This window comes from Cygnus atratus, chromosome 18 (assembly GCF_013377495.2).
Source record: "Cygnus atratus isolate AKBS03 ecotype Queensland, Australia chromosome 18, CAtr_DNAZoo_HiC_assembly, whole genome shotgun sequence".
Classification (NCBI taxonomy): Eukaryota; Metazoa; Chordata; class Aves; order Anseriformes; family Anatidae; genus Cygnus; species Cygnus atratus.
In genome coordinates, this window is record NC_066379.1 from 7,990,527 (window position 1) to 8,004,789 (window position 14,263).

Below are 14,263 nucleotides of genomic sequence, written 5' to 3' on the forward strand. Positions count from 1 at the left end.
TCCTGAGACACTCTGCCCACTTTGTGTTCAGTGAGTTTCCGGATTTCTAGGGCTTAATTTTCATAGTAGTGCAGAAGCTGCCATTTCACTGAAGGCCATTTCATTAGAAAAGCCACAAAATCAAGTGAAATTAAGTAGTGACTTGCAGTCTTTGCACAAATGCAACTAAGGTGATGTCCTAGAGACAAAGCTTTAAGGACAACACTTTGGGAATGTGTTAGCTTATGAAACTTTAGAGATGAGTGGACCTATTTCTGGCAAATGCTTTTTTCTTCACTGTCAAAGCCTATTGTACTAATCTCTTTGCGGACAGTACCAGAGCAGCCGTCCTTGTTTTGCCATTCCTGAATTGGCTGCGAAGCTGTGCCAAGGGATCCTCTTCCAGTGGTTCTAGAGTGCAAACGTGAACCCTTTGGGGTGTTGTAGCGACAGGGAAAGAGCTGAACGACAGAGGACATGGATGGTTCCAACAAGCAGAGCGAACCAGGTGTTGGCTGGCAAAACAGATGAGCAGGGACATACAAGAAGTAATTAGTACTGCTCCAGCAACCGGTAGCATGAGTCATCACACGTGAAGCTGGATGTGCTAACTATAACTAGGTCAGCGGAGACGTGCGATGGGTTGTACTGCTGGAATAGCGCTTCGGTTGTGCTTGGAGGACTTCATGCTCAAGAGGATGAGGGGCTTAGCCCCTTTCATTTTGGCAGAAATACACACAGGTCTCTGCACTCGCTCCCTGGGTTATGCCGTGTAAATCTGTAACTTCTGTCCCAGCAGTGCCTGGCATTGTCTGGGCTCGTTGGCCTGGCAAACAAAATAGGCCACGGCCAGCAAAATCCATGGTGTTAAGTCATGCCCAGCCCCGAGGCTGTGGCCGAGAGCACATCCTGCTGGCTGCTCAGTTTACTGAAATCTAATATCTTGTTTGTTTCCTTCTGTGTTTAATGAGCAGGATGACAAATACTGGGCAAGGCGCAGAAAGAACAACATGGCTGCCAAGCGGTCGAGGGATGCCCGCCGGCTGAAGGAGAACCAGATCGCCATCCGCGCCTCGTTTCTGGAGAAGGAGAACTCGGCTCTCCGCCAGGAGGTGGCCGACCTGCGGAAAGAGCTGGGCAAATGCAAGAACGTCCTTGCGAAGTATGAAGCTCGACACGGCCCCCTGTAAAGTGAAGGGAGGGGAGCGGGGTTTTTTCTTTTTTCTTTTTTTTTTTTTTTCGGTTGCGGGTTGGCATTTGAATAGATGGACAATGTGTTTCCTGTTTGATAGCACCACGCCCAAACCAACCTTTCTGTCTTCAGCACTTTACCAGAAGCAGAAACAAAACTGACTTATGTTCTTTTTTTTGTTTGCGTATGCGTGTACCTGCGTATGTGTGCACGTGTGTTCACACGTCTGTACATGTGTGTGTGTGTGCATGTTGTGTGTGTGTGTGTGCGTGCGCACGCATCTCAGCACTTCCCATTTTTACGAAGCCCTCTTCAAAGGGTGCCACATTTTTACCTGGACTGTTGAGAACCGCCATAGTAAGCTTTTTATTATATTTTTTCAGTGCTGCTTCAGATTAGGGTTTTTATGTTATTGTAACCAGTTCCATCCTCCTGATTTACTTGGAAAGATCCCAGTATAAATTATAAAAAAAGGAAAAAAAAAGAAAAAAGAAAAAAAAAAGTAGATCTCAGTTTTTCGAGAGTAACAAGCTATTGTTTATGTCTAATCAGAAAAGTTAACGCTAATAAAGTGCACAAATAATAATTTAGTACTACACTGCAGAGTTATTAATTTATAGATTGCTTTTGTTGTATTTTAAGTTTTGGTGATAATTGTCTTCAGATTTAAAGTGCTGTTAGACTGAGTTAGCTATACTCATTATAGATCCCATAATGGCTTCTCTATAGCTATTAAGGTTCCTTTTATTTCCACAGACCCCAGGTAGATAGGAGTACTATTGATAGACCACAGCGTGTGTATTTTGCACTGTCTGTACCTGAAGCAATAATCCTATTGTACGCTAGCGCGCATGCTGCCCGGATGTTCCTAGTGGACGTAGGATGGTTTCCCTACTCAACAGAAGTTTTCATGTCTTTAACAAAAAAAAATTTAAAAAGTAAAAGTCACATTAATGTGAGCATGCTAATTGTATCCCTGCAATGGGGAGCGCATGTATAAGAAGCAGGATAATTAGTTGAAACAACAAAATTAATAATATCAAATCAGATCCGATGTTGAAATCAGAGGGGCTTTTCTGTTTTCAGTTAGTTATGCATTTCTTCAAGTTCCATTTTGTGATTACAAATTAAATAACCTAAATTCAGTTGTTTCTTTCCCATGTTTTGTAATATACTTTCTGTGGATTATATCTTGCTGTTTGAAAAATCACTTTTATTCAGTTAGAAGAAGTCACTGGTTTGCAAAGCCCATTTTTCCTAGTGATTGTTGTTTTGAGTGTGACATGAACTGATGGTTCTGAACTTTAGTGTTTTAAACTCTATTTGCTTTTGAACACGTTCTAATATAAAGTGGACTTCTGAGAAATGAATGTAAGAGACACTGGTGTATTTCAGAAGGGGATGGTGTTGTCATATACTGTGGTTAATCCAATCAATCTAAGTGTTTACTATAGACCAAAAGAATAGATATTATAAAATGTATAAAGTTTATACAGAATAATTATAGTATGTTCGTTTTGTACAGTATTTTTCAAGTACAAATACTGACAATGTATTTTGAAAGACATATATTATATATAGCAAAGAGAAAAAGCTATTCCGTGTTTAAAATATATAGCAAAGATATATATTCTCCATTATTGTACAGAAAGGAAATGCTTAGGGGTTTGTTGGTTTTTTTTGTTGTAGTTTTTTTTTTTGTAATCTTTAATATTTTAAGCCTGCCACTGGCACACCGGCATGTTCTGTGCTTTAAATTAAATTTTTTATGGAAGTAATACGGCTTTCAAGGATGTTCCATATTACTGAAAAAGAGAGACTTTATTATTTTCCATCAGAAACACATAAAGAATCTATTTAATAGGGACAAAGCACAATATGGATTTTAGTCAACTATTAATTGGACAATACAATATTTTATAAAGGCAGAAAAACAGTATATAATAAAAAACATAGTCTTTTCTAATTCTGCTGATGATGATAGAATCTGTTTCCAACTGATTTTTTTAATATATATCTCTGTTCATGTATACAGTTGTACGTACTGCATACAGTTATTAACATGTGAGGAAAATATGGTGCTACATGTCTTGCTCACAATTTTCTAAGTGTTTTGACATTATTTTCAAATAAAAAGGTTGTTCATTCCATTAAATAATTATTCATGCTTCAGGAGATTGTTGCAAAGGACCCAACATTTTGTTCAGCATAAAAAATATCCTCACATCAATGGCATTTTTCCAGTATTTTTCCTCAAACGCACCCAACTTGTCCCTTAATGTGCAGTACTCGCCTCTGGACCATTTATTCAGTGAACTGAATTTCCATGTGCTGCAGCAAAGTTTAAAGTGTAGTAAGTTATTTTCTTGAGGTCAGTATAAGCCACTGGATGCATGGGTAGAGAAAGGAGGCTGACTGTTTGGTATAAGTCAGTGTATCTGCTATATCCCCTATGAAATAAACCTTTGGTTTTTCCTTTGGAGTAGGTTGTGTGACAGTGGGGGGGCTCAGCCAGCCAGCCACTGCTATGAATATGTTTTTAGCAGCAACATGGCAAAATGCAACAGCTTCTCATCACCCTTACTATGAGTGTTCTTGGGGTGATGCCTGAACAGCAGAAATTAAGTATATGAAATGGGCTGGTACATAAATAGCTAGAGCCATCAGTGCACTGCATTGTGACCACAAAATGTTCTTTAAAATATAAAAGGCAGCTTGGGAAAAAAAATGCAGATGATTATTTAGTTTCTTTTGGGCAGGGAAGGGGTGGGAGATGGTAGTTTTGTAGGTTGGCTATCACAGATTTATTAAGTCACGGCCACAGAGGAGCAGAGGCTTCCAGCAATGACCTCGTCCAGCAGCAGCCATGCGCCCGCTTGGAGCTCAGTGGGAGGAGGCAGTGTCTGGGCACCCAACCGGGGCATCGACAGGCTTTTGGGGGACTTTCATAGGAGCCTGTGGGGCTTGGGCACTCACCTCTTAGTGTGGGAGCTCAGTACCCAGGCTCAGCTGGAAAGAAAATAAATGTGGGCTAAAACCTGGAAAAAAGCCACAGGTTCTCCAACCAGGCTGTCTCCCCAGAATGGCAGTATCAAGGAAACCCAGAAAGTTTAGCTCATTTTCAGGTCCTAAGGTCAGCTTAGCTGGGATCATCACACCTCTGATGGCTTTGAAGGAGCTTGTAGGCATAAGAAATTCTAATTTTATAAAAATAGAAATATATATATTTGCAGAATAATTACTATTGTGTCTAAATAATTCACTGACCTCTATTAAAACATAAGCATTGGTAAAATGCTTTTTTTTTTTTCTCTAAGTCTTAGAAGTGAATTCTTTCTTTTTGAGAAGGAATATCCTCTAAAAATAAATTGCATTTGAGATGTGTTTGTGAATATGAGCACCTTGGGACTCTGCTTGGGAAGGCACGTGGCAGAGAGTAGGAAGGAGTTACTTTTTCCTTTTTGAATGGTGCTAAAAAGTCACTAAACCAAGCACCATGGAACTAAAGTTTTGACTTGAATCCACATAAGCAAGAAACAGAATGCAAGGGATGCACGTTAGCTCGGCTTCCTGCTTGACTCGCTCAGCACTGCCTGCACCTAACAGCACAAACGCTGCAGTGGCAAGCTGGAAGTTGGGTGCGTTAAGTGGTGCCGAAGGACCCCGAACATTTGATTATCTTGCCTCCGTGGGTTTGTAATAGCCCCAATTATTGCTTTAAATCTATTTTTGCATGTGATTTATGATAGAGATGTGCAGTTTATTTTTATTTTGTTGATTTTTTTATGTGAAGAAAGAAATATGTATGTATTAAAACTTACAAGTGATCAACCATCGTATTTCTGGCAACACCACAAGACAGCATCTGTTTAAATACAAGTTTAATAAATAAGATCAAATTAACTGTATGACATGAAATGGATTGCATCCTGTATGCTGTTCAGCCCAAACCTTTTTTTTTTTTTTTTGTCTGTTATTCTTAATGTTTAATAAACTTTTAAATTTTTCTTCTCTCACCTGTGTGCTTCCTTTGGTCTATCAGGGCTTGGGCTCAGGGCCTTGGGGAGGGAGGGGTATATTTTCAGGCGGTGAGGGCAGCCTCACCGCCTCCTCTGGCCTCACTCCACCACCTCCCCATCCGCCTTCTGCTGGGGGACCAGAGCTGAGTGCAGCGCTGCGGGGGGGGGGGTCTCACGGGAGCAGCGCGGGGGGGAGAATCACCGCCCTCACCTCCACCTGCTGGCTACAATAGCTAGCAGATAAAAAATGACAAATTTCATACCTAAAAGACAGATATCACTGATATAAAGGTCTGTTTTAATATGCTGCATATTATCTACAGCGTAAATTTATTACACAGACACACACATGCTCTCTCTCAGTGTCTAGCCATATAGAAATGAACGATCTTCATCGGGCATATTTAGCTAAATTTATTTAAAAAATGTTTTATATTTATATTTATATATATATATATATAAAATATATGTGTGTATATATATTAGTGTATATATACATAAAGGTTTGGGTTTAAAATACATCTTATGCACAAAATATATTTTAATAATTCATAAAAACATGTATATGGATAAAAGTTTAATTATTTTCATATATGTTATCTAGCAAAATTTATTTTTAAAAGACCAGTTATATATATATATACACACACACGCACAGTAGATTTTATTGATACAAAGATCTCATATCTATCTATCTATCTATCGAGATATAGAAAAAAATACTTCAGGCACAAACTTTACTTGTTCCACTATACATACATGCACAGTCACACTCTCTCTCACCCCCTGTGTGTGTGTGTATATACATATATATGCATACGTATCCATCTATATATCTATATATCCATATAACTAAATATACAGATTCCATGATTATATTTTCATATAGCATATTTAGTAGAATTTACTTGATCAATACAGATTTATATATACATACACATTTACAAAGAGATTTTTTTTGTTTGTTTTACTGATATAAAGGCTTGCTTTTACTACGTATGTTATAGGTTATGGACAATATGTGCTTGCTATACTAAATACACACACGCACTTACACGCTAACCTCCACCTCCCACTCTGTGTGTGCATTCACATGCACCATCCCATATACGTCTGTGTATCTACATACAGATATAAGTTTAATTTTTCATATCGTGTGTTTAACAGAACTTACTTAATTGTAAATATTATATATATTATATATAATATACATTAATAGATTTCATCACTAGAAAGGTTGATTTTCCTTTTATGTTACAGATTATGCACAAAATAGTGTATGTGCTGGCCAAAGCCCCATCCAACCTGGCTTTGAGCACTTCCAGGGAAGGGAACATCCGCAGCTCCTCTGGGCAGCCTGTGCCACGGCCTCATTGCCCCCGAGTGAAAATATTTCTTCTTTTTATCTCATCTAAACCGCCCCTTTTTAGTTTAAAGCCGTTAACCTTTGTCCTGTCACTGCACACCCTGACAAAGAGTCTCTCCCATCTTTCCTATAGGCCCCCTTTAAATTCTGGAAGGAAATATTGTATGTTATAGATACATAATACAGATTGTAGTGCCAGATAAAACTTACTGATAAGTTGTATGTATACACATTTTTAATATGCATACATATGTGTATATTCTATATTGTATATAAAGCGTGTGAACACACTGCAAGATGTGTACAGACACATTTATACAGAGAGCATCCCTGACCCCGCCATGTCCCTGGTGCCATGAGGCCTGGGCCTGCCTGTCCCTATGGCTGTGTTCTGTGGCCTGTGTCCTGGTTGCCTTTAACATCACACCCTCTGCTGTCTCTGCCAGCTGTAGTGCCCCCAAAAGCACCTCTGGCAGCTTGTGTCGATGGGCTGCTTCAGGTTTTCAAGCAAAAACGGGGGCTGTGCTCAGCGTGTGGCCTTCGGCCAGCCAACAGAACCTGCACCCAGGCTGGCGCAGAGGCCACATCTCCGACCTGCGTGAGCAATGCCCAGCTCCTGGCAGCCTGGCTCTTCCCCACTGAACTACAGCTTTGTTCGCTATTTTTAGGGGATTTCGGCCTTTCTCTGAGGAGCACCTGCTGCCTCAGGGTGCCACCAAGGTCCCACTTCAGCTAAAGCTGTCCTTACCGCCTCCTCCTTGCCCAGTGGGATGCATGGCACTTGACAGCCTCCTCCTCTCTGGGAAAGAGGGCATCTAAAAGCAGCGCCACGAACTAATTAATGGCTGTTGCTGAATGCAGCGAGTCGGGGGGTGGGCAGCTGAGCCCCCAGGGCTGAGCTGGACACGGCCGCTGTGCGCCACCCGCTCGGTTAAACCCGCCTGCACCTCCATCCCAGCAGCCTCAGTTTCCATCTGCCGGTGCCTGGTGCCCTCTGGAGGACACCGGAGACCTCACCACGGCCATGGCCAGCCGCAGCCGTCCCCGTTTCAGGGATAGAAAAGCCCCACGGAGACACGAAATACAACGTATTTATAAAAATTGCCTCCAGAAAGAGCCCACAGGCAAGAAACTACGGCACTGTAACCTCAGCACTGAGCACTGGGTCCTGCACTGCCTTATGAAAAGAGTCACGCTCCTGGCTCTGTCACACACAGCGTTAGCTCCAGTTCAAGCCTAGCTGTGTTGCTGGGGTCGGACGGCTTCCCTTTGCCTCCGGACACACAGGTCAGGCCTCGGCTTGGTACGTGACAAGGCTGGGCTGGGGTTTGCGTTGCCCCAGCCACCATTAGCAGGGCTCAGCAACCTGGGTGAGATCTTCCTGCTCATCCTCTTCCCCAAAGCACATAAGATATAAAATAAATACGACTTTACCAGGCGCAAAGAACACGTCTTGGATCAGCAGCATCAACAGGAGTTGGAGTCGATGATCCTTGTGGGTCCCTTCCAACTCAGGATGTTCTGTGCTTCCACGATCCTATTAACACAAGGGTGTCACTTATTTACAGTGTTTTAAGCTCTGCTTGCTGGCAAAGAGGCAATGATGGCTTTGGAGACCTGGGGGGGTCTAATGCTGACAGGGCTTAGCAGCCATTTTGGTGCCCTGCTCAGTGTGTGAGCACTCTTTGCAGCCCCGCCATCACTGGGGTAGCCCGTTTTTTTTTTTTTTTTTTTTTTTTTTTTTTTTAACTCAGGCCACACTTTTCATGAAACCTGTAGGAATTTAAAAACTTTAAGAGTTTTTTTAACCCTCTATTAAGCTTGTTCAGCTGCTTAAAAAACATTACTTTGGAGGGAAATAAACAAGTAGGTGCATGCCTGGCAGCTGTTTTCCACAGTAAGACAGGCCTGGAAAGAAGAAAGAGAGAAAGAGAAAGAAAGAGAAAGAGAAAGAGAAAGAGAAAGAGAAAGGGAAAGGGAAAGGGAAAGAGGAAAGATAACAGAGCCTTAAAGTGTTACTTTAAAGAAACAAGTAGGACTCACCATCATGACTGAATATGACCTCTCAGTTTCTGCTGCATATTTGCTTTTCATTTCTACATATAATCATACCGCAGAGGTGAGTGTGCATGGGAGAAATGGGAGATACCGTGGGTGTGAATATAGAGCTGCATGTCATCGCCAACTACAGAGAAGCCTCTTGAACAACTGCAGCTGTATTGGCACAAACCCTCAGTCACTGCTGCAGGGGGGGCCTCACAGCTCCTGCGCCGTGTGCCTGGCTGGGGATGCCAGGCCCCATCCTGCAGCACTGGACCCTGCCAGCTCCAACACAAGGGGTCACGCACGAGCTGTGCTTAGCTCCTGAGAGCTGGGCTCAGATCCAAACCGCCTTTTTTTTTTTTTTCTTCTCTTTATGGCTATCATCTCCCTAATATATTTCTCTCTCTGCGATGCTGCAGCAGGACAAGGGACCCTGTGAAAATGTGGGGCCAGGGCCTCACCAGTCCTGGTAGTGAGAGGCTGCAGGGCCAAAGGCCAAAAAGTCCCCAGGGCCAGGGTACAAGGACTTATCACCACATCAACACTACAACTTTGTTCTGTACTGAGCCTGATGGCACTGGGACTCTCCTGAAGCACAGGCACAGTGCTCCCTGCCTTCGTCTGAACCAGGAAGCCCAGGCTTCAGCAATGCACAGAGACAAAGGAGCATTTAGCAGGAGATGGGCACGGGTGGGACTGCCACTGCCCGCTCCTGGCACAGATGGGTCCTGAGGTCAGGTCTACAGCACCAGCTGGCACGCAACGGCCCCCTGCATGCACCCCAGGGCAGGCCTGGTAATGTGGCTTGCCTTCTTGGGCTGGTAGATGCTGGTTTTGCTCACTTAATTTCTATCTAGGTTCTTGTAGCACACCTACATTAAGCACATATATACTTACATATTTGAGCTTGTGTAAGCATTTAAATACACATGCATATGCAAGGACTCTGTGTAAGGTTCAGTTCAGGTTATACGTGCGTTTCAGTGTCATAACGCAATGATCTATGTTGCCTGATTAGATAAGGTGGGGCATAGGGTTGCTCCTTCGAAAGGGACCTTCCCATTGAGAGGTGGGTCAAACTTCAAGCACTGATGCTTCAGCACAGCCTGGGACATGAACTCCAGGGCCTGAGGCCAAAGAAAAACCAGCATAATTTAAAACAAACAAACAAACAATTATATCAGATAGTTTATCTGAACTGCTTCCAAACTACACACATACTAGATGAGATAAGCACAGAGCCCCAGTGCTAATGAATGCAATCCTGCTGCTCTGTGCAGGCACAAACAGCAGGGATGTCCCCAGCAGCTGTGCCTAAGAGGGAAAACCAGGCCCTTTAGAAAAAATCTGGGCCTCCCAGAGCTTCAGCCCACCAAGTGTGTGGGTGGCTAGTACTTTTTTTTTTCTTTTTAACACTGGTCAGGGTTTCCAAGCCTTTCTCCCTCAGGCCCCCACAGTGGATGGCAGCCTCTCACACTGTGCTGCAGCCACCACAGGTGGGATCCAAAACACCATCACCACCAGCTACGTAGGAACATATCATCTCCCACTGCAGCCCTTTGGTGCTACGAAGACAAAATCTTGGTCTCTGTGGACCTCTTGGGATTCATTCATTGCTTAGGGGACACCTGGATCCACATAGGCTTTCTTCTCATGAAACACAAAAGGTGCATAAATCCCCTGCAAATTGCAGCGTTACTGGAGGGTGGCTGCACTGGTTGTGCTTGGCCAGTGTTGCCCTTCTGCTGGTGGCAGGAGTGGCCCAGGGGCAGGGAAGCATGGCTGTAAGAAGGGGGCAAAGCACCAAAAGCACCATGCCCTCCTGCCCTTGCACCCTACAGTTGGGGGTCACCTTATGAAGAGCATAAGAAGGACAAGAACTGCTGGAGATCTGATACAAGGTATAGAAAATACAGCCTGTGAAAAAAGATTGAAGGAATTGGGTTTGTGTGAATCTAGGGGAGAATAAAGGAACGGAAGAAGCAGCTGTCTGCAGACACAGAAAACCTCACTGTAAGGGCTCTTCTCTGAGCACACCGCATACAGGACTAGGACTAATGGGCTTAAGCTATAGCAAAGAAAATACAGTTTAGATAGCAGAAAAAAAAGTATAAGAGGGCAGAGGGTGAAACTGAAATAAACTGCCTGGGAGGATTGTGAAATCCCCATTGTTTGAGGCTTTTTAGAGCAGGTTGGACTATCAGGAATGACAAGCAGAGTTCGTCCTGCCTGCAGGCAGAGGATGGGCTAAAAATACCTGAGTCCCTTCAAGCTTTATTTTCAGTGATTTAGCAGAAGGCTGATTAAGCTGCTCAGCACCACCATCAGCTTCAAGACAAAGGCTGCTTTCATTCAGTCAAACACATTCATAGATGAAGGTTTATTTAAAAAAAAAAAAAATCTGCATTCCCTTCCTAAACTCATTCTTAGCTTCCCAAGTGTATGGTTTTTAATTAGAGAAGATGGTTGAACTCCCAGAGCAATGACACTCAATCCTTTAGTGTGCATCACTAAATTGTTGCTCATTGAGGCCAAATGTACCATGGATTCCCTACGTTCACTGGGTGTTGTGGGTTGGGTTTGGGTGTTTCAGCATATCCAGTAACTAGAGCTCTCTATCCAAACAAGCCTGTGGTCTGATCTGAATGTCCAGGTGAGGTTCAGTCCCCTGCTGACCACGTCGAGGAAGCTTCATACTATCACCGGTCACTGCCTGCTCCCCAAACCTCTGCGTCGCTCCTGGAACCAAACACAACACACCAGAAAGCAAGAAGAGCTCTGCTGCAGCTAAAGCCACTAATTCGGTAGGTCCCTACTAATGGCTTTTCACCTACATGAAAATTTAAGGGAGATTTTCAAAGGCACCTAAAGGATTTGGGAGCACAAACCCACAGCCAGCATGGCTCATGCTGCTAAGCAACAAGGACATGAGTATATCCTTCTGAGAGCACCCGAGCCTCATTAGAGTCAATGATGTAACCTCTGTTATAAAACTGGTGTTGACTTAACTGCTAGCCTTTTGCAAGAGGATTTTGGTTCCCTCGCTTATCCTTAGTAACAAGAGCCTTGGTTGTACAAAGGGAACAACATTGCCACCCCTACTGCATGCAGTCAGACTCACCACGTACAGGATGGAGATACCTGGTGTGACACAAGCCATCAGACACCCAGTTCAGTAACAACACGTCAGCCTGCTGCAACATACTACCCGATCAGGAATTTGGAAAACTTTTTTCAAAGAAACCCCTGCTTTCCCTAGAAGTAGACACTATAAAAATTAAATACTGCATTATTTCAGACTGTATATTGCATGGACATTCTAAGGGTCTTCAACTTGAATATCTTTGCATTGAATTTTCAATGTAGGCTGTAGAGCACATCCAACACCCAACATGGGGCAGCCTGGGGGCATTTAGCTCCAGGCATGGCACTGCTGCTACGCCACAGTTGGGCCAGCACAGCTGTAATACCAAATTAAAAGCATTCAAATGTTTCCAAATAGCCACTAGTGAACATTTCAGGCACCTTATGTACATTCCCTTTTAAGACTATGACAGCATTTCGTGAATTTAGCCAGACAAATGATGAAAATGGAAAGCGAACACTTCAAAAATAATAAAAGAATGACAGCAAACAGCCCCTAGCTGTTGAAGAACAACTGTCTATGCCACAAGCTAATTAACCTGCTTAACTTCACAGGAAAGGCAAGGAGCAGGCAAGCGTCCGCCTTGTCCTCCCGGTCATTCTTTTGTTAACTATTTTTAGATTTAATCTTCTGACACCTATTGACAGTGAAAGCAATTAATGAGCAGAGACTAACATCCTGCATTCTTTTAAAAATAGCAAAGCATGGAGAAAAGACTTAGTCAAGCACATGATGTGAACATGACAGACTTAGCCTCCAGAGAAATCATGTAGCTAAATACACCAGAACTAAATAAAGAATTGAGTAGGTGACTCAGTTTTCCAAACATGGGGCAGGGTCCTGAGTGTGAGGAAGTCAAACAAAAGGATTAAGAGAAAAACATTTATGAAAAGCTTAGTATCTTCTGTTTAAATGGCTCATTCCGCACACGTTTCAATAAGAAGCAACGCTAAAAGTGCTATTACACCCATGTGATTTACCAACTCCAAGATCAGCGTGTAAGAGCTCAGATACGAGCTCTGAAAATCATGCAGTAAACTATACAGGTCTACCACAGTGACAGCCCTGAGCCCTGTAAGTGTGTTATTCCATTCAGCGTACTACTGATACTGTGGCAATGCTGGGATATGTAACAAGAGTGCTGCCTAGGAGACACAGGCTTGGCATTTCAAACTAGAAAAAAATTTAAAGAAATAGAAAAAAACATGTAAAAAAAACATTAAATATAACCATCTTGTATCTGCTAATATTGGGCCATTCTGAATATCTAGAATTTAGGTATCTTTAAAAATTTGGAGAAACTGATAAAAAAGCTTTCAGTCCAATAGATACAGCAAAGGCTGCAAGAGTTATTTTTAGACACTCGAGACTCCTTTGAACAGACTTTACTACCTTCCTAGAACTTGGAGACAGTAATACAATTTCTTATGATAATCAAAAATAATTAGGAAGGATGTGGGGAAGACAGAACTGAAAAAGAAGTCTTTTTTATGACTGCTTTTCTTAATAGAGAAAAAAATACTTGAAAAAATCATTGAAATACAAAAAACAAACAAATCGCACTCTAGCATAAGTTCTTCAGTGAATCTCTTCAGGTAACTCACGATTAATTTACTTTGAGATCATAGGAAAATAAGAGCAGCAGACTGTATTTCCAGCAAAGAGTGTAAAGCTTTTGGCTTAACGAAGACTCAGGAGGGAGGGACAGCTACTGCAAACATATCAAATAGCAATGATTGAAAGAGGTCAGCAGCTTCTCATGACAGTGTGCTGGATTATTTTTCCTGTCCATGATCGAGGCTGAGGGTGCCATTCATCAGTAGACACATTTTACCACGAAGGTGCAGAGCTCCCTAGTACCCAAAGTACCTGTTGCACCCTGGGTATCTCTGGAAAGACCCATTTGCAAAACTAAAAAGCTTGTTATCACTGCTTCATTTAGACTCAGTGTACTTGTTGCAATTCTAAAACCTAGAGACATAAAAACTAGAGGAGCAAATGCTTTTAAAAAATTTGCTTCCAGAAGATAAAGAAATCACATCTCTGTTACTGCAGAAAGCATTACCAGAAAAAGTGCTATTGTTACTCCTGGGAGGAATCAGCCTGGAGAGCTCAATTAGCTGGCAGAGGGGGGTGGGGAATGGAACACAAAAGGCTAATTGACATAATATTTGTTTTGCAGACAAATGCATTTTTCTTTCAGCTTGTCTATAATTTATGCAATAATACACCTACAAGGATAAGATGAAAATTATGTATTTTAGTGTTGTATCTTTGAACAAAACCAGTACAAATGAGAAAGCTGATCTAAAATGGCAAAAGTAGCAAGGTCCCAACATTGACCAAAATTTACACATAAATTAAGTCGTCTTCTACACCCACAGCACAAATGGAATCATTTGAATTGTAATCCTTCCTATATTTTTATAGAGTTAACCGTGCAAACATGATGGTTATGTTCATACCTCCTGCATCAGGAACAGCAGTGTTAGTCCCCTACTTCCCTGCCTGAGTATTGG

At 42.4% G+C, this 14,263-nt stretch overlaps 1 protein-coding gene across 2 annotated transcripts in view; it reads left to right on the forward strand.

Moving 5' to 3' along the window:
• HLF (HLF transcription factor, PAR bZIP family member) overlaps positions 1-5,180 on the forward strand; it is a 35,909-nt gene extending 30,729 nt beyond the window's left edge. The window contains exon 4 of one of the 2 annotated variants that reach the window (XM_035558834.2): positions 951-5,180. In XM_035558834.2, coding sequence (XP_035414727.1) covers positions 951-1,169 — 219 coding nt within the window. In that variant the 3' untranslated portion in view covers positions 1,170-5,180. The remainder of the gene's footprint in view (positions 1-950) is intronic. The other variant, XM_035558835.2, reaches the window with a different exon arrangement.
• Positions 5,181-14,263: the final 9,083 nt, after the last annotated feature.